General features: G+C 43.6%; 3 protein-coding genes across 5 annotated transcripts in view; 1 reads left to right on the top strand and 2 right to left on the bottom strand.

The window, feature by feature from the left end:
• The window catches only part of OIT3 (oncoprotein induced transcript 3), a 123,973-nt gene that overhangs the window by 91,967 nt on the left and 12,230 nt on the right, over positions 1 to 19,776 (top strand). The window lies entirely within an intron of this gene.
• Positions 105 to 4,792, bottom strand: TFAM (transcription factor A, mitochondrial). The gene is made up of 6 exons (XM_065746698.1): positions 4,513 to 4,792; positions 4,355 to 4,425; positions 2,384 to 2,533; positions 2,151 to 2,246; positions 1,149 to 1,205; positions 105 to 582 (listed from the first exon to the last, which is right to left on the bottom strand). The coding sequence occupies exons 1-6, from the start codon at positions 4,763 to 4,765 to the stop codon at positions 373 to 375; spliced, it is 837 nt and encodes a 278-aa protein (XP_065602770.1). The 5' UTR covers positions 4,766 to 4,792; the 3' UTR covers positions 105 to 372.
• Positions 5,207 to 19,656, bottom strand: UBE2D1 (ubiquitin conjugating enzyme E2 D1). 3 transcript variants are annotated; one of them, XM_065746853.1, is made up of 7 exons: positions 19,546 to 19,656; positions 14,425 to 14,488; positions 14,299 to 14,330; positions 11,504 to 11,581; positions 11,105 to 11,210; positions 9,800 to 9,893; positions 5,207 to 6,076 (listed from the first exon to the last, which is right to left on the bottom strand). In XM_065746853.1, exons 1-7 carry the CDS (start codon positions 19,567 to 19,569, stop codon positions 6,031 to 6,033), a joined length of 444 nt encoding a protein of 147 aa, XP_065602925.1. In that variant the 5' UTR covers positions 19,570 to 19,656; the 3' UTR covers positions 5,207 to 6,030. The 3 variants fall into 3 exon arrangements, with proteins under 3 accessions (XP_065602925.1, XP_065602926.1, XP_065602927.1); XM_065746854.1 differs by lacking the exon at positions 19,546 to 19,656 and adding an exon at positions 12,065 to 12,182 and having other exon boundaries at positions 14,425 to 14,467; XM_065746855.1 differs by lacking the exons at positions 14,299 to 14,330; positions 14,425 to 14,488; positions 19,546 to 19,656 and adding an exon at positions 12,065 to 12,673.

The following is a 19,776-nucleotide window of genomic DNA, read 5'->3' on the forward strand; positions in this document are numbered from 1 at the left end:
GCACCTTCTCCTGAAGTGCTTCCCTTCTCTATCGCTATCACAGAAGGATTAAACACAGCGGTGTAGCTCAGATTTCAGCCCCTACTTAGAGAATTTAATGGGAACACAGCTTCCATAAAAAAGAAAATAATCTCTTATAAAATCTAGCTGCTATTGCAGGAGAGCTCTGCTGATGAAAGTGAGTGCCACCGTTCACAGCACGGTTAACATAGCTTACACCTGCAGTGATCAATTCAGCCCCACGAGACACTGAATCCTTCCCCATCACTTTCCAACCTCTCCAGCAGTCTCCTACGCATTTTCCACATTTCAGTCCTAACCCTGACTGCAGCATTAACACAGCAGGATAAAGACATTACATAAGGAACCGTTTTATTCTTCAGATTTTTTCAGCTTCAGTTTTGCCAGGTTTTCATGCAGTGAAGCTTTGGAGCCTTCCTGGGCAGTGTCAGTCTTCTTTCTTGGCCACGATTCTCTGGAACGTATCAGGTCTTCACGTCCAAGTTCAACCATTTTTGCTTCCCATGATTTCATTTCGTTTTCATACCTAACCTTATCATCTTGAGCAAGCTGCAGGTATGGCTGAAAGAAAAGCACAGCTCTGCGGTCATCAAAGGGGCTGCATCTGGGTAACTGCCGTGCCACATCCTCCCTTTTGACAGAAAGGGAACTCCCAAAGAGGAAGTTTATTCCATATTGCTACTAAAAACTACAGCATCTTATCTGCATACTAGTCCAAGAGCAGTAAATAGTAAGAATAGGCATTTCTGCACAAGTTGGTTGGTTATTTCTACAAAAGAATATAAACCTCACACGTGTTCTAAGCACACACTCAAAACAACCTGGAAAAAGAGCATTCAGGTGAAAGGAAAGAAAGGTCCTCTCAAGACAGACATGGAGGGCCGAGAGTGCATCCAGGACACAGTGAAGCTGTGAGGGGTCTGGAGCACATATCTTATGGGGAGTGGCTGAGGGTGTCATGAAAACTTGAAGACTCATTATCAGTGTAGCACTCCTCCATTTCCAAAAAACATCTGCAGATTTGCATTTCAATACACTTTGAAATGTTGTCAGAAAAGTATCCAACACAAAGTTAAATTAAGTGCAAAATCACTTTTACTATGCATCATTAAAAACCACAGACATACCTGCTTTTGAGAAATGGATAGATTTTGCCATGTTTCAAATAACTGCTTCATCTTTGCCTACAAGATATTGAACACAGTATATTATTGTAAAGTCAGACAGATCACAGAGGGTTACAGATGAAAGCCAGGTGTAAACCAATGTTAAAAAGCAAGTCAAATCATGCAGGCTTACTACCCCACACTCTTGACATAGGTAAATAATTAAAGACATGATCTGACAGCTTGCTGTGCATCATTTGAGGCAATTCTACAGATAATACCGACATAAATAGTTTAACTCACTCAGGCTGCAGGAAAAGGAAGCAGACTTAACAGATTAAGTAACTTTTATTAACGTGACTACCTCTGATCCTTCATATTGTCCTCATTTAGAAAAAAGACATGTGGGAATTAACCACGTCCACAGGAAATTTTGCATTGCTCCAGGACTGTATCGCTACGTGCTTGTCAAACTGGGCCTCAGATGACTGGGGATACCTGCCTTGTAAACAGCAAGCTGAGGAACACAGTTATTTCCACTATCCTGAATTAATCGCTGCTAAACATATTGACATCCTAATTAAACACAGCCAAGTGCTTCTGCAAACAAGCTCATGGCAGAACTGGTAGCAGACCACAGTCACCTTTAGATTAACTCATGTATTCCTAGCTCCAAACAAAGTAGACCTACATGAAATTAGCTCTGACGTGCACTAAGTACAGAAGCATTTTAAGCCTGCATATCCACACAGCAGTTTATACAGTTTATACATGCCACGAGCAGAACAGCCAGATCACTGCAGTTCAAAAAACAAAAAACAAAACAGACACAGTAACAACCCCACTTGAGCAGAGAATACTCAGATACTGCAATGTTAGTTCAAAACCATACTTAGAAAGCAGAAAGAGAATCCAAGGCAGAGTTTCTGAATGAAATAGTTACTACGTTCACCATACTTGCTAAGACAAGTATCACTGCTGTATGTAAATACTATTAAAACAAACCTTTCCTAGCTTGCTTACCGCAGGCGAAAGTCCTTTGCTCTGTTGAAAGTTTTCTGATACAAAAATGTTGAAGCCAGTACGAGGTCTTTTAGGCTTTCCAAGCACAGTCAGTTCCTTTAAAAAACAATGAAAGCTCTTCAATCCATCCAGCACACCTTTCTCCACGAACCAAACTTCACATCTGCATTCACAATTTTATACAAAAAATATACATAGACTGGGGTGCTGTAAGTTACCTTGAAAACACTTACTCTCTTTATCCTGAAGGATCTTCTTTTTGCCAGCCGTTTTCTCCGTTCTTCTTTCAAGGCTGCAGCCTGGGCTGGAGTTAGCTGTGCTTTGTATGCCGCCAACTGCTCTTCATATTTTTGCCAGTCCATCTTCCTGGCTTCCTCGTAAGCCTACAATACAATCAGCAGCCTTAACAACGTTTTAATTCAGCTAAGCACAGTGCCTTTCAAATTACTTAAAAAGGCAAATGTCATCCTGAAAAATTAATTCTGACATGCCCCTCAGTATCATACTCCTCATATCTCAGTATCAGTGCAACACAAACACAAAAACCAAAGCCACCTACATCTAGGCAAGAAAGGTACTTCTGCAAAAAGCTGCATCATTGCTGAGTTTCAGTAGTCTGCATTCTCAAATCTGTGCACTGAGCATTAGAGGCCAACACTTCTAACCCACGAGTTAAACAAAAAATCACAGACTTGTGTACAACGTAAGTTTGCAGACTGCCGTATCAAGTGTAGGTCTGTTCCATTAGCAGAACAGATTCAGAAGCATGGATTCAAAACCTTGGCGCACCCCACTAATTACCTTAGTTAATCTGATAACACAGCATCTGACATAAGGCAAACCTTCAGATGTAGCCCAATGAAATAGTAACCTTCCACAGAGGAAGGGAAAGCTGAAGCTCAACTGAAATAATTGCTCTTCACATCCTTGTAGCACACAAGTGCTTCTGTCCCCAGACGCATTCTCACAACAACCAGTATAACTGAGTGTAGAAGCATCATCAGCCTTGGAATGAAGCACTGAGCATGCAGGCAGGTCTGGAAGAGCACCATCCCTCTCACCATTCCTGACATACAAACGAGAAGACAAACCTTGTACACAGAGCCACAAGTGCAGAGGATGTAACCATCAACTGCTCATGGCAGAAGCATTGCTTGTTTAGGTAGGAAAGGAGCTAATTGGAAAAATACTCATTAATTTGCTATAATGACAGCAATGAATGGCAGCTGTATTTGTAGAGATGTTTTACACCGTTATCTGAAACTGCCACTCTTAGTGAAAAATAACTACCTATAACAAAAAATGAGTTAGTCAGACACCCAGGTCTCTGGGTGACATGCAATCCAGTAAGAAAGGTTGCTCCTTTAATCAGCAATTAACTCAAGCCCCTCGTAACTTACACAAAGACAAGCAGACCTTTACGATACTTTATTATGTATGTGCAAAGTTCTAAAACTACAAGTGAGATTTGCCCCAAGCCCCACAGCCCAAGATCTCTGTCATTTGTTTTGGTTAAAAATACTGAAGATAAGGCAAGATCATGATCGAAATACAACCCGAGAGCCAGTTCTGGGCTCACTGGTACAAAACAGACAGGGATCTCCAGGAAAGAGTCCAGTGGAGGGCTACAAAGATAATAAAGGGCGTGGAGCACCTCCCTTATGAGGAAAGGCTGGGAGTCCTGGGGCTGTTCAGCCTTAAGAAAAGAAGACTCAGAGGGGATCTGATCCACATCAAAGGTGCAGGAGTCCAAGGGATGAGGCTGGACTCTTCTCAGCAGTGTGTGGTGGTAGGACAAGGGGAAACGGCCACAAACTGAAGCACAGGAAGTTGTGCACAAATGTGCATGGGAACTTCTTCACAGTGCCGCAATGGAGCACTGGAGCTGCACACAGAGGCGGTGGATCTCCTTCTCTGGAGATGTTCAGGACCTGCCTGGACACCTACCTGTGCAACCTGGGAGCTGCTTCGGCAGGGGGTTGGACTCGATGATCTCTAGAGGTCCCTTCCAACCCCTACAACTCTGTGATCCCCTTCAAAACAGTTTGTGCACCCGAACAACCATACGCTAAGCCTTCCCCGGTTTCATTGCTTTTCCTGTTTTTGAAACGAGCCAACAACAAACAGCAAAACAGGACATGGGACGAAAAGGACGGGGGCATCCCATAGGGACGGCACTAAGCCTTGCAGGCCTGAGTACTGACCTGCTTCTCCGCGGCCGGCAGCTCCCTCCAAGCTCCCGCCAGCTTCCTCACCAGCTCCAAGCTGTTCAGTTCTGCGCATCAGACACAGGAAAAGAAAACGTCGCTTTTTCAGCTCGTTCCAGGGCAACGCAGGACGCGAAGCTGCTCGCCGCCCTTACCTGGGTTCTGCTGGCGGAACACCGGCTGCTTCTCCTTCACGAAGCGGAAATAGGCGCTGAGCGGACGCTTCGGGCGCTCGGCCGAGCTCATGGCCCGAGAGCAGCCCAAGCGTCCAACGCCACACGCCCTGAGCAAAGCATCAGCGGTCAGCCCTTGCCGGGCCCGGCCCGCCGCCTCGCCGCACCCGAGCAGCAGCCGCGCTCCGTTGACGAGGCCCGCGGCCCGGCCCAGCAGCGCGAGCGCTGCCGCCATGCCGCACCCGCCTGCCCGCCGCGGGGCAACACGGGACGCCTCGGAGGACCACGGGAGAGCGGCGGCCGCGACGCGAGAGGGGCCGCCCCCACGCAGCGCCAAGGTGACCCCGCGGGCTCAGGGCGGAGCTATGTACAATGGCGGCGGATGTCGGCACGGTGGGTTTTAACTACTCCCCAGTATTTGCTCCAAAAAGATGCACGCGATACATCATTCAACTCGTAGGAATCCTACAGAAAGCAGCAGGTACAACACGCTAAGCAAATTAGGCTGAACCTGGCACGAAACTTAACTGCGACACAGGTCCAAGTAACACAGGCCTAACACAGGGCTTGATTTCTTCTGTCAACACACTTCAAATTCTGACGTTCCTACCATCAGAAAGCATTTTAACCACAAGCATTAAAAAAATAAGCCAACAGCCAATACAGATAGTAGAAAATTCATTTTATTTATATGGAAAAGGCTACATTTAGATTTGTAAAAGGTCTGTGAGTGTTATGTTGCCCACATGTCAAAAAACAGTCGTGAAACGCAACAAAAAGGTTACATATTTTTCTACATAGCAGTGCAATTAGTTCACATTGCAATAAAATTAAGTCAAGTATGCAACAGAATCAAAACCAAGTATTTCTCCATAATCCGCATACAAAGAATTACAGTGCAATGATCATTTCAGCTTTTAAGAAATCTGCAGTCAGTCTTAGGAATATCCCAGCGGGCAGGACATCCCTGTTGCTTTCATTACTAGCAGTTATAACTGTCAATACTGTGCACGAGAAAGTAAATCTAAAATTAAATGACACCGTAAATAAAATATATTTAGTCTATACAATTAAAAATACAAATCATATAAGTGAACTAGCAAAATGAAATCCAAACACGCTTATGAAACAGACAACATATCTTAAACACACATACAGTATTCATCACTTAAAAACAGCTACTTTTTCCAGCAAAAATAATTTGGCTGCTTTATGACTGCATTAAGGATCTTGTAAGTCTGAAGATGCAGATGTCCGACTCTTTAAAAACTCATGTCTTCTGCAATGCATACAAAGAGGATAAATATTCTTGTCACAGTCATAAGTTTACTTTTGGAAGTTTTCCCTTGCTCCAGAAACACACTTACATGGGTGGAAAAATAAAGTATTCAAGGGGCATGATGGTACACTGAAACAGTAACTGTGCTCCACTTCCTTTTAAGTATGAAAAAACCCTAGAATTTACAGTACTCTGTGGTATATGAAAAAGTCTTCACAAGTTTACATAGCATATTTCTGAGTCCATTCTCTTGCTTGTCTGTTGTATCTGTATGTGCAGAAAGAAGGCATTACAGGGAAGAGCTGTTAGTGAGACACTGACAAAGGCCACGTTTACTTCATACAGATACTACTGAGCTTTTCACTTCATAACATTCACTTGATGTGAATTCCCGGGCTGCCGGGAAGTGTGCTGCCTTCCTGGGGCTCGGGTCAGAAACATAACCAGGAAACTCCCTAAACTGATTAGGTCATCTGATTACTTTCCATTACTTGTGGTTCAGGTAGGCAGTGATGAAATTGCTCAAACAAGCCTACGAACAATGAAAAAAGATTTCAGGGGTTTAGGGCATTTAGTTCAAGGAGCAGGAGCTCAAGTGATATTCTGTTCTATACCTTCAGGGGCAGGAAGGGACACTGAGCGGGACCAGAAAGCATGAGCAATGAATAATTGGTTCAGAGGCTGGTGTCGAGCGGGAAACTTTGGGTTCTTTGATCATGGGGCAGTTTACTCGGCCCCTGGCCTGTTGTCTGTCCGTGGAACCCAGCTATCTCAAAGGGGACAACGAATACAAGCGCAGGAGCTACCGAGGCTTATTGATAGAGCTTTAAACTAGCTACAAAGGGGGAAGGGGACAAAACAGGCCTCTCAGGAGATGAGCCTAGGGGAACATTGCTTGAGATGGGGGTGAGGCAGATGACTCGACTGAAGTGCATCTATACCAATGCACGCAGCATGTGCAACAAGCAGGAAGAGTTGGAAGCGACTGTGAGTCAGGCTAGTTATGACCTTGTTGCTATGACTGAAACATGGTGGGACCACTCTCATGACTGGAGTGCTGTGATAGATGGCTACAAGCTCTTCAGAAGGGATAGACAAGGCAAGAAGGGTGGTGTTGTGGCCCTTTATATTAAGGACTGTTTTGATGTTGAAGAGCTTGGGGTTGGGAATGACAGAGTGGAGTGTCCATGGGTAAGGATTGGGGGGAAGGCCTGTAAGGGTGACATCTTGGTGGAGGTCTGTTACAGACTGCCTAATCAGGATGAAGAGTTTGATGAGGCATTCTATGGGCAGCTTGCGGAAGTTGCACGATCGCCAGCGCTTCTTCTTATGAGCCAGAAACTATTGTTGAGACTCAGGGAGAAAAAGAGAGTCTGTCCTCTGGAAGAAGGGGCAGGCTACCTGGGGAAATTACAAGGGAGTAGCTAAGGTATGCAAGGAGGAAGTTAGGAAAGCAAAAGCCCAACTGGAACTCAGGTTGGTCACTGCAGTAAAAGACAATAAGAAATCCTTTTATAAATATATAAACAGCAAAAGAACCAAGGATATTTCTCATCCTAGATATTTCTAGGATATTTCTAGATATCCTAGGATATTTCACATCCCCAGCATGGAATGTGGCCACTGAGGACAAGGAAAAGGCTGAGGTGCTCAATGCCTTCTTTACAACTGCCTTTAATAGCCAGACCAGTTATCCGCTGGGCATTTTACGTCCTGATCTGGAAGTCTGGGACCCTACTGAGAACATACTCCCGGCAATCCAGGTGGAGACAGTCAGAGAGCTTCTCCTCCATCTGGACTGTCACAAGTCCATGGGACCTACACCCTCAGGTGCTGAGGGAGCTGATGGGGGTGATTGCTGAGCCCCTCTCAGCCATCTATCAGTACTCCTGGTTAACTGGAGAGGTCCCAGAGGATTGGAGGCTTGCTGATGTGACTCCCATCTTCAAGAAGGGCTGTAAGGAGGATCCAGGGAACTATAGGCCTGTCAGCCTTTCCTCGATACTAGGGAAAGTAATGGAGCAAATAATCTCAGGTGAGATTGCACGGCATATGCATGATGTCCAGGGGATCAGGCCCAGCCAGCAAGAGTTCATGAAGGGCAGGTTGTGCTTGGCCAGCCTCATCTCCTTCTATGACTGGGTGACCAGTCTGGTGGATGATGGAAGGGCTGTAGATGTAGCCTACCTGGACATCAGCAAAGCCTTTGACACAGTCTCTCACGAGCTTCTTCTGGGGAAACTGGCTGCCCATGGTCTGGACAGGTATATACATCTTTAGATAAGGAACTGGCTAGAGGGCCGTGCCCAACAGGTAGTGGTTAATAGAGTTAAGTTCAACTGGCAACCCCTTACAAGTGGTGTCCCCCAGGGGTCGGTACTGGTACCCATCTTGTTTAATATATTTCTGGACAACCTAGATGAGGGGATTGAGTGCACCCTCAGTAAGTTTGCAGATGACACCAAGTTGGGAGGTGGTGTGGATTTGCCTGAGGGTAGGGAGGCCCTTCAGAGGGATCTAGATCAGTTGGATCGCTGGCTGAGATGAATGGGATGAGGTTCAACAAGGCCAAGTGCCAGGTCCTGCACTTTGGTCACAATAACCCCAGGCAATGCTATAGGCTTGGGGATGAGTGGCTACATGATTGTGAAGAAGAAAGAGACCTGGGGGGTGTTGGTTGATCCTCGGCTTCAGATGAGCTGACAGTGCGCTCGGGTGGCCAAGAGAGCCAAAGGCATCCTGGTCTGCATTAGAAATAGTGTGGCCAGCAGGAGCATGGAGGTGATCATCCCCCTGTACTCAGCTCTGGTGAGGCCACACCTCGAGTACTGTGTTCAGTTCTGGGCCCCTCTCTACAGGAAAGATGTTGAGGCCCTGGAGCGTGTTCAGAGAAGGGCAATTAAACTGGTGAGGGGTCTGGAGCACAAGTCTTATGAGGAGCAGCTGAGGGGGCTGGGATTGTTTAGTCTGAAGAAAAGGAGGCTCAGGGAAGACCTCATTGCACTCTACAGCTTCCTGAAGGGAGGTTGGGGTGAAGAGGGGTTCAGCCTCTTCTCCCAGGCAACGGACAGAACCCGGGGAAATGGCCACATGTTGTATCAGAGGAGGTTTAGGTTTGACACGAGGAAAAACTTTTTCTCTCAGAGAGTGTTCAGGCACTGGAATGACCTGCCCAGGGAGGTCATGGAGTCACTGTCCCTGGGAGTGCTCAAGAAGTGTCTGGATGAGGAGTTGTGAGATATGGTTTAGTAGCCTGTGGTAGCAGTGGTAACGAGAAGATGGTTGGACTAGATGATCTTGTAGAATCACAAGGTTGGAAACGACCTATGATTCTATGTTAAAAGTTCTAAGAGCCAAGGAGCATGCAATGGGTAAGCGTGGTTTGCAAGGCTAGTTATCAAAGCTACTTAGACTTGAACTCTAATCTTAGATGTTTGCATTGAGAAGCCTATCGCTGTGCATATTGAACTTGCACTTCACAACTGGTTCTCTTACTTGCACACTAAGTGGGCTGGTTGCCAGTTATTCCCAAGTGTGTATGCTATTAGCAGTCTGACAAAGCTGTGTAAAATTCAATATAATTAATGGGTGTTAGAAAGGGTGGGGATGGGAGGCACAGCGATATCGCTGTTCTCCATTCTGCGCTTCCATCTGCGTTTCAGAATGTGGAAGGAAAGTGTCCTGAAAAGCACTCAGGGCTAGGTTGCTCAGCCAGGCAGGCAGCCGTACCACAGCACTTCAAAGCCCTCCGTAGGAATGATGTACAATTAGTCAGCAAGCCTCAGAAATGAATTGTGGACAATACAGAACATTCAGCACTTGAAGTACAAGACCCCACAGTAGATGCTTATGCTGATATAATAGTGATAACATCCCAATTCAAAGTCACTTGTGGTCCACAAGCTTTGGTTATGTGCTGCCCATTTTACCCTCCCAAGCCTACACCAACTGCAAGTACCACACAAACACGTGTATCTGTATTATACTCACTTTTCCTTGTCTGACTTGTAGATCTGTGCAATATCCGGTACTAAAGGATCATCTGGATTAGGATCGCAAAGTAAGGAGCATATGGACAATAAAACTAAATAAAAGAGACACTAGATTAAGCAAGTTAGTTCACTTAGTTTCTGTAGTCCCTTATATATTTCAGTATATGACATGAAAAAAGGAAGACTGGAAAGCAAATGCATGAGTATTAAGCTTTCAGACAGTACTTCTGCTCAGGGCTATTTATATAGCACTGTAGGTCTAAAACAAGACCTGATAACAGCCCAGAGAACTCACAATCCATGCACCTGTGCTTTTTGTAACAATCTCTTTCCCACATTTTAGCCTATAAACACAGAACAGACTACAGAATCATCAAGAACACAAATATATTTCAAAGAAAGTCCTTCTATCTGCAACCAAGACTAACATTAATATTAGGCTATTATGCAAATCCTTCTCCACTTCTGTGCTGACAACTTTTTGTTGCTGTTGGACGCACAATTTAGAGAACTCTTAACAAGAAAGATGTGCTACTACTTAACCTTTGGAGTCAAGCAACAACTTGGTGTAATATGACCAAGAGCTCAGCTAAGAATTTTAAAGATAGCTGAGAAAAACAGTGATAGCAGCCACACTTGAAGCAGCTTTTGAAGTGACACAACATGCCTACCAAAAAAAAAAAAAAAAAAGACTATAACCTCAATGTTCCAACAAATCGAATGCACCAACTTGAGAAAATTTAATTACAAGATTAGAATATAACTCTCTTACCAATGACTTTGGAACTGCTACATCTCAAAATTCATCTTAGAGAAATGCAAATCATAACAATTTACTTCTTGTTAAAAAAACAACGTGATTAAGATCTCAGCCCAGGTGTATGCTCAAGCAACCAAAAGCCATCTTGAAAACTCAATCAGCAATTAAAGAGGGCCCCCTACACCTAAGTATCGAGTTTTTCTTTCCATTTACACTCAAATTCATTTGGTTTTAGAGCTCTGTTCACAGATACCTCCTCACTTCTGCATGCACAGTCAGCTATAATAGAAAAGCTGCACTTCAAGCTAATTGTACTTCATCTGACAACTTGTTTCAAAACATTTCCTTGTTATGTATGTAATATATGATGCAGTGCGACACTCCAAACACACTGTGCAAGATACTTTTTCATAACAAGGATTCCAATGGAACACGCAGGATAAATGAGCTCCTACCAGCCCCCTTAGTGCAGCAACACAAGAAAAAAATAAAAACACTAGTGTATGCAGTTTCATAAATCCACTAGCAAATCTCTGAGCTTACCTTTAGATACAGTCAGAGCTGGTGACCACTGTGACCTCAGGATATCGAGACAAATACTCCCGTTACTGTTTATGTTTGGATGGTATATTTTTGTTGTGAAAGCAATCTGGAATTAAAGTAAAATTTACAACTAACATCCAACTGCTTATTATATTTGGAATCCTTGGCGCTCTCTTCAGTTCCAGTCAGATTACATCTTCCACATCCAACACAATCCAATGTAAAGTCATGCATTTTATCATTCAGTTTTAGGATTCAGTCATGCTTGTCCAGTTGTTGTACACACGCCCTACCCTTGTCTTTCTGGTTTTAACTTACAGAAGTGAGCCCCAGACAGCAAGGATATAGACACAAAGCTTTGACCCAAGAACTGCTTCAGTTTGTAGGCAAAGCACTTACCTTTGGAGGTTTGAAGGGATAGTCTGTTGGGAAGTGTACTGTGAGAAAAAACACTCCACCCTGATATGCGCTGTCAGGCTGGAAAAAAACAAAAGAAAAGCCATTAATACAATTCAGTTATTTTGGAGCTTCTCTTGAGATTGCAGAGAACCTCCCAAAGCGATGAGTATCGTAGAAAACTTATTTTTTTATCCCCAGTACACAGCCCATAGAGTATACTGAGGATACGAAACCCTCCAATTAGAAAGCAAAGCTACAGCAGAGCCAGCCATGGCTACTACTGCAGTAGCCCAACGTGGCTACTGAGTGCTGCCCTTTTGGGGGAGGCCGAAGGAGGGAGCGGTGTTTGACTGGTGGAGCTACAAAACTGCTGATCCATCACCTCCAAACTAGCTCCCTCCCCAGTACCTGGGCTGCAACGTGCTGCTGGAGCTCAGCTCCACAGCACCAAAGAGAATACAAGGATCAGAGCAGTCTTCCAAATCCTGCCTCCGTGCAACACCACAGCTGCTCTGCTACATTCAGGATCTTCCTCCATCATTAAGCTACAAACATACTTACCTCAAGAAGTGGTTTCTCTTTGCAGGTGCAAAGAGTAGGATTTTCCAACATAATTCAGTTGATCATGATGACATCAGGGAGTTTTAAAACACACAACATCTTTGTGACCTGCACAAATCTGTGAACATGCATTTTGTTAGAGAACATGTGCACAGGTTTACGGCCAGGTTGCACACAGTTAATAGATAGAAATAACTTTGTTGCAGTCATCTGTTGAAGAGATTTTTCATTCTCATTTTCTAGAAAAGTTGGAAAAAGAAGTCTCAGTACTAAGTGACAGAGAGCAGTGCTTCAAGGTCAAATTAAGGGAAGAAAATCTGAAAATCCCTCTTATTGCTTGAGAAGTTCAAAACAGCAAGAGAGGAATCCAGCCTCAGCAAAACTGAGGGAGAAGTTTGTATTTTTTTTTTCCATGGGAGCAAATGCAGGCTTTATTTATTAATATTGTGTTCATACCTTAGAAGTCAACAGAAACTGCAGGAGATGAACAGAAGATATAAAACCACAAATGGTGTGCTATGACACGTCTCCTTTTACATTCAAAATGCGGACAGTGTCGCCATGTAAGGCAGCCTATATATAGTACTATTAAAAAGGCAGCGTTAAGTAACATCAGAAGAGACTGACACTGTACCTAAAATTAGGTTTGAAATGGCTGCTTGCATGCATACTAAGTTGATTTGTCAAAGTTAAAGCAAGCTGAAGATTAGACAAGTTCAGTGACAGAGGTAAAGTGAAGTCACACTGTTTAGTAGGTAAGGTATATAAAATGGATGATGCCCACAGACAGGAGAAGATGTTATCCTACATATACACATCATATGTGAGATCTGAAAGCAAGTTTTAGTCCTATGCTTCCCTCAGCTCCTCAGAAGACACAGAAGATATGCATCCCTCTCTCCTTATGTTATCAAGACAAAGGATAACGTTCTAATAGTTACATTTGAGAAAGGTCAGCAAGAAATGCTCACTCTTAACTGCAGAAATGTGAGGAACCTAAAGTGAAAATATTTTCCACTACAAGATATGAAGGGTGAATGGTGAACTAAAAAAAGAATTAAAGTTGGAATTCAAGTGCTAGTATTTCTTTTACTCAGGACACAGACAAATACTGGTGGCAACTCAGAACACAAGCTTTTCGTAACCCTATATTCTTTGATACTCCTTGCAGTTCTGCCATTCACCTTTAAACAGTGCAGAAGGTCAAGAGCAGAATGGCTGGGTATGTAAATGAACGCAGTTGTTAAAGAACAATGGTAAAAGTATTACTATCTATAGAAAAGTTTTTCTTGATCGCCAGAGTTCCTGCTGTGTCATCGCAGAAGACTCCAGCCCACCACTGACACTCACTGATCTTTTCACTGCTTCAGAACAACTGTGATGAAAATAGAGAAATAGTCCCAAACGAGTCACAGTTTCACTTTCCTTCACCACTGCATCTCCTTGGGTTAAGTACTGTCTCCATTTTCCAGCTCACTATCAGATCCAGAAGCTTTCTTCCCCAAAATTACTGCATCCAAGAAGGAAAACATCAGGCATACTGGCTTCTCAACAAGGTATTTGTAAGCACTCTTTCCCTCAGGTCATGTTTTCATTCATTCCTCTTGCTAACACCCTGGCTTATTCTCCTTCAGAACATTCTGTTCTGAAGCCACATCACCCTTCCTCGTGTCATGTCCTTCAAGAACCGTAAGTCACATCTTTCAAAGGTCTTCTTCAGGTTGAGTGACAATCTTTCTAACACACAAACCAGAAGCACTCACAATCACTGGATTACAGATCCCAAAATCCACACATTTTTGCCAGAGCCACATCACAACCCCCTGCTAAATCCTAAGAGCCCCCAAAACACCTTGTACAACACCAATCTTGTTTACAGTTAGCAACTTTAATGTTGGATTATGTAAACTATTTCTCCTTGCAGATTGGTGTATCTTTCAGAATTGAAATGATGATCTTAAGAAAGATCTTTTCACTAATTCAAGCATTGCAGTTCACTGATTAAGCATCCCTAAGTTCAGGTAGAATTAGACAGATTTTTTTTTTTTTGTTATCAGTTACAAGAAGAAATTAGTACCAGACTACCAAAAACAACAGTGTAAGCCCCAAATCATTAGCCAACACACAGCACAGCTGAATTTGACTGCCACGTCAAGAGAAACACAAACAAAAACTTCCATAACATAAATGGAAACAAGTCTACTTTCTAATGGGGAATGAATTATTATACTTACAGGTCCCATAATAGTGGCTTGCCAATGAAACACTGCAAGTTAAAAAGATAAAATAATGAGAGCTTTTCTAAGCTTTCTCTTAACTGAAATAAGGTGAGCCATGGCAATGTCCCAGGAGGAGCTTACAGTCATCTCCAACTGGTCCAGCAGAACAGTGGGCCGGGGGGTCACGCTGCAGATCACTCAGTTCCTGTAAGAAACACACAAATATTGGCAACTACGTACATAGGCAGATGCCACGCTGCAGCATCACTCTCTACGTGCTTTATTTCAAAGTGAGTAACAGAAAGTCCTGGAAGAAAGCTAGAATTTAAGAGGAGTGTTCAGAGAAGCTTTGGCATGTCAGCTGACTTTTTTATTTCTACAAAAGTAGAGACTGTATCACATAATTTAAAATTACTTAATCATACAGAAACAGCTCATATTTTCACATAAGTCGTCTTTATCAAATACAGAATAAGTCAGACATTGATGTAGTTTGTTTTCCTTGTTTAGTTCAATATGTTACATTTGATATCTTAAGTTTTACTATACTAAGAGAACAAGTAACACATTTACTCCAAGTCCAACTGTGCTTCTGCAAGTTTAACAACTCTGTGTAAATGCTTGCATTGAAATAAGCTAAAAGGTGTGTCCCAAGTTACTGTTCCTAAGTCATCCAACCAATAACCAACACTGTACACATTTAAATCAGAAACATGAGCAAGTCTGAAAACGCCTTCTGAAATTTAGTTGGAAGAACAACAGAAGAGGCAAAAAATCATTCACCAAGAATACTACTGCAAAATAAAAAGCAAGGCTTAAAAAGGCATCAAGTTGACGTCAAGTCAAATGAGCATACGCAGTATGGTCAGACCTCTTGCACATGGTAAAGGGTCAGAAGCGCACTTCCAACTGCTGGGATATATTTATCTTTTTACAACATCCAATGAACACTCCAACTCACAGTGCCCTTCTGCAGACACCTCATTCAGCAGGGATAAGGTGCCTAGCACCTCATCTCAGGCATGCTTCTTACAGGTAACTCTTGCCCTCAGATTTACAGAAAAGCAGCATGTTCAGCCACTTCTGTGCAAGGAGTAATGTTACAGTTTTGCTAAGCCAACTGTGTGATCGCAAACAACAGAGTTCATTACTATCCTAAAACAGATCAGGCTGAGCAAGGTGAACTGCCAGCCTCCAGCTTCATTGCTCTGGGGGTAACCCTAAGCTGTTCCAGAAGCAGCACCCCAGCCAGGCTCGGCCTAAGAGGCAAAGCAGAATCCTGCACCAGTGCAGCTGGTTTTCTGATCTGCAGATTCAAATTTCACGAAGGAGCAGTACAGAAAAAGATAACCTATGCAAAGCCAAGTCACTGCCTGCACAAGAAGTCAACAAGTCTCAAATTTCCAGGCATCACAAGATTCCGCAAACCACTGTCTGCTCTAACTTGCAACACAAGGTCCAACTGAGTTACCAAAAAAAATAACGGTAAAACAAGAGTAAGAAAATAATCTGCACAAGATGGCAGCCAAAAGGGCCAACTCAAAACCTAATAATCCCATTTTAAAGCAATTATATCTGACTACTAAATTAAAGGCAACAATGGGGAAAAAGGTTTAAATTTAACATCTGTGAGATTTCCTCGTGTATGTGCCCCATCACCTCAGCTGCCCGGCAGGCACCTCATTTTGAAGTCACGAGTCTACACCACCACCTCCATTTGTTGGATACTCTCACCAAGACCTTCACACAGCCAAAAATCACACTGGTTCCTTAATCCATGTGAACACTTGTGCTTTCACACTGGTAGGAACAAGGTGTACACTTCTTACTTGTTCAGGATAAAGACACCACCAATTGTCCACAATAAAAACATGTTTTTAATCACTGCTTGATGACATCTAGATCAATCCAAGCACTCCAAGAAAATCATCTGGAAAGCTGCACAACTCTGGTAGGCTTCAAGCTTCCCTATGCTTCTTGGAATGCTGTAAGAAGACAATAACTCCTGCAAGTCACACACACTGTAATAGTTTGGTGGACAACATGAGACGATTCTAAATCAAGCTTAACTGAGGTAAAACACAACATTAAATTGTAAAAAGTGGAAGGATGTCTGAATGTACAGAGCATTGCTCACTGCTTAACTACATTATACAATACACTTCAGAATTGTAAAGCCAGTGAAGACAGGGCAGCTGCTCAAGCAGTTACGTGCCTCATGAAATAAAGTTAGACATAATCTCCTCCAAAGCTACTGGAATGAGCCTGGAAGGGAAACTTTGACAACAGAGAGATGGATGTTCTAAGCATAGTACTTACGAGCACTCAGTAAGTAGGAGTACTAATAAAAGAGTCCTAAAAAATATTCCTCATTTTTACTGCTAAACAAGCCTGCAGGCTATTGGGAGACAGAAATAAACTATGGGCAGCAGCACTAAAAGCTATTCTACTTCTTTAAACCACAACCACAGCCTTTTCCCACACCATTATTTAAAACAGAGGTTAAGTTTCTCAGCTATGTTCCTCATTTCATGTACAAAATGCACTGTACTTCCTAAGTGCATACACCCACCACTGCTCCTATATTAATAGTGATCGGAACCACTTGAAGAAAAGCAACAAAAGCATCATTACACTGAAATTAAAGGATTCTCTTGTCTTCTGAATTTTAGTAAATGCAAAACAAATATTTAATCACAACATGCCTTAATGTAAAGTTTTATTCCAGTAGCAAAAGATTTAACCTATTTTCGTACACTGTTCAATCCAAAATCCATTCTGTGATGGCACAAGTGGATGTCCTGGAAGCAAATGAAAACATTTTGTATTACACAGCCAAAACTTTCCTCTACATGTTTACTATCACCTAAAGAAAGCATGCAACTTGAGAGTTTATAGTCAGAACCCAAATTACTTTCAGCATAAAGATGCAAGTTGGCATGTACTGCCCATCTATGCATACATGAAACAAACTGAAACAAACAGAAATTTAGTACAGCAGCATATCTGGATGTTGAAACGCTCCCTTTCTCACTGAGTGGCAGAAGAAAAACAAACAGGCACTACTCTGACAAGATGAAAAAGAACAGCTATTTCCAAACCGGTCTTCAAATGTGTCAGAGAAGACGTTGCTGGTTTCTGGTTTCAAAGTCTGTAAGTAGAGAAGTCCAATATTTTTATGCTGTTAACAAGAGAATACAGGTTTTGTAAGAGGTTTACAATGTCATTAACTGCAGGAAACATCAGCCCCTCCTTAACACTAGAGGGGCATCCAGAGTTACAGAGGCTGTATGTCTTGACTAACGAGCTCCCAAGCAATATCACTGTGCTGACAGGACACCAAAGAGTTCCCCCAGGAACTCTGGGGAACTGTAAAATCCTTAAAGCATTTCCTCTGCTCCATATCTGAGTGCTTCCTACCTTTGTGATATACCATAACCTTTAAGGCCAGGCTGAAAGATGTTGCAGTTAGGGAGGACCAGCAAAATGTCATACGAATACATCTCACCTAGCATGACTTTTTCCCAGTTCCATAACTTTAAGGAGTTCATCGGTTCATAGGTACATTAGGTTTGAAAGGACCTACAAGATCATCTAGTCCAACCATCTTCCTAACACCACCCCTACCCACTAAACTACTAAATCAAATCCCTTAGCAAAGGTCTATGTGCTACAGTGACATCCAGATACTTGGTCTTTTCTAACTTTTTCCCCTCATTTCAACTTCCCATTGGAAATAGTTCTATTTCTTTGCCCCTTCCCTCTTGCACAGGAAGTGACTTATTACAAAACCACTCTGGAGCCAGGCTGCTGGCAGACTGCTCCAGCACTGGTTTTATTTATTCTGGAATAACAGCAGACAGCAATGAGAGGAGCTGCTGAGAAGGAACAATCCAGCAGTAGTCATTTCTGCAGCAAACTGGAAGCAAGAAGCAGCCAGGTTTGGATCTAATCTCAACTCTTTCAGTAGCTCCTTCCCCAGTATTACTACATGTTTCAGATAAAAGCTATTGCATAACCAGGAAATCTTACACAACCTTGAAGTCAGCACTCCTTCACTTTCAAAGAACAGAAAAGCAATCTAAAATGACTGACAGGACATGAAACAATCCCTCTCAAGGGTAATTTTTACATCTATTGAACAAAGAGCTTGTAAATATCACACTAAAGAAAGCTGTGACTTTCCAGTACATGTGGAGGTCACTAGAGCAGAAAGAAAATATATGTAGGCAAAGTGTAAGAAAAATACAGAAAAAATCCTACTGTAGCAAGCTCTCACCTGGAAGAGCACAAGCTACTAAAAAATAAAATACCTGAACACCATCAGACTTCCCACTTGCTTTTTTCTGCTCATCCTAAGAGAACAAAAATGAGCCAGAGGAAAGCAGGTATTCAGAACAACCCTCCTCTTCCGAGCACAAGACTAGAGAAGTTCTCAAAGAAAAAGCAAGAAATTCACAAGCCCAGAAAATGCAAAGCATTCCCACATCACATAGGGGCACAACAGAGCTTACTGCTAGAGGAAAAAAAAAACACTTTGTGGGTTAAACGGTCCTTGCTCCGAAAGCAATGCCTCCTATTTACTTCCATGGAAGTTACAAGAGATGCTGTTTACAAGAGAGTACAACGATGCTGTTTGACAGAGTGAATTCTCAGCTACAAAGCACTACTTTTCAGCGTAGTCACCACCACTGTCTATATATCTTCACCAGGGATGAACAGGAGTGTGTGTGCTGCTCTCCTAACTGCAGACCTCCACTGTGCTCACATCCACTAGCTGGTCACCATGAAAGTTCAGCAAGCATCGATGACTGTCAGGAGGTGTCATTTTTTTTCTGCAAGGAGGAATTCGGTGACACACCTCGGCTCCGTGAGCGTTCCCAAGACAGGCCCCATTTTGTAAGGCCATCTGTCACAGCACAGCGTGACGGGATGTTGGCAGGAAGATTCAGCCCCTCGTGGCACAGCACCAACACCCACCTCCGACACCGGGGGACGACATAATAAAACAGGAGGCGTTACTCGTACAACAGCAGCTACCAACCCCCGGCAGGGACGCGCACGCATCGCCCCCATGGGGTATCCCACAGCCGGCTACATGCTGAACCGGGCATTACCGTGTTCCACCGCTGCAATACATCCCTCCTCCCTCCCCACTCAACGCCCGCTCCCCGCAGGGCACGGAGAGCGACTGCGGCGCTCCTTGAAACCCAGCCTTCCCTTCCACTCGGCTCCTGGCGGAGCCCCCCAAGCCCCGCTCACTTTCTGTATCCGCTTCAACGCCATGGGAGCGCAAGACGACGGCAGCGAGGAACGCAGCGGGGGGAGGGGAAGGAGGCGGTGTGGGAAGCTAACGGCATCCACACGCGCCGGAGGAACAGGAAGTAATAGTGGGGGGAGGGGCGCCGGGCCCTTTGTGTCCGCCTTCGCGGGGCACACTGGGTAGAGCGGTCGGAGGAGAGAGTGGCAGCGTAGCGAGTGCTTCCCCCTGGC

Source organism: Cyrtonyx montezumae, unplaced genomic scaffold (genome assembly GCF_038088225.1).
Source record: "Cyrtonyx montezumae isolate F1298 unplaced genomic scaffold, pur_monq_1.0 scaffold_4, whole genome shotgun sequence".
In the NCBI taxonomy this organism is placed as follows: Eukaryota; Metazoa; Chordata; class Aves; order Galliformes; family Odontophoridae; genus Cyrtonyx; species Cyrtonyx montezumae.

Excerpts from the sequence above, each read along its gene's own strand:
- UBE2D1 (XM_065746853.1), bottom strand. The coding sequence starts at position 19,569 with ATGGCGTTGAAGCGGATACAGAAA. Across the intron at positions 11,582-14,298 it reads AAGCCACTATTATGGGACCT|CCTGACAGCGCATATCAGGG; the intron begins GTAAGTATAATA and ends GTTTTTTTCCAG. Across the intron at positions 9,894-11,104 it reads AGCTCTGACTGTATCTAAAG|TTTTATTGTCCATATGCTCC; the intron begins GTAAGCTCAGAG and ends TCTTTTATTTAG.
- TFAM (XM_065746698.1), bottom strand. The coding sequence starts at position 4,765 with ATGGCGGCAGCGCTCGCGCTGCTGGGCCGGGCCGCGGGCCTCGTCAAC. Across the intron at positions 4,426-4,512 it reads GTTCCGCCAGCAGAACCCAG|AACTGAACAGCTTGGAGCTG; the intron begins GTAAGGGCGGCG and ends TCTGATGCGCAG. Across the intron at positions 2,247-2,383 it reads GATCCTTCAGGATAAAGAGA|GAACTGACTGTGCTTGGAAA; the intron begins GTAAGTGTTTTC and ends TGTTTTTTAAAG.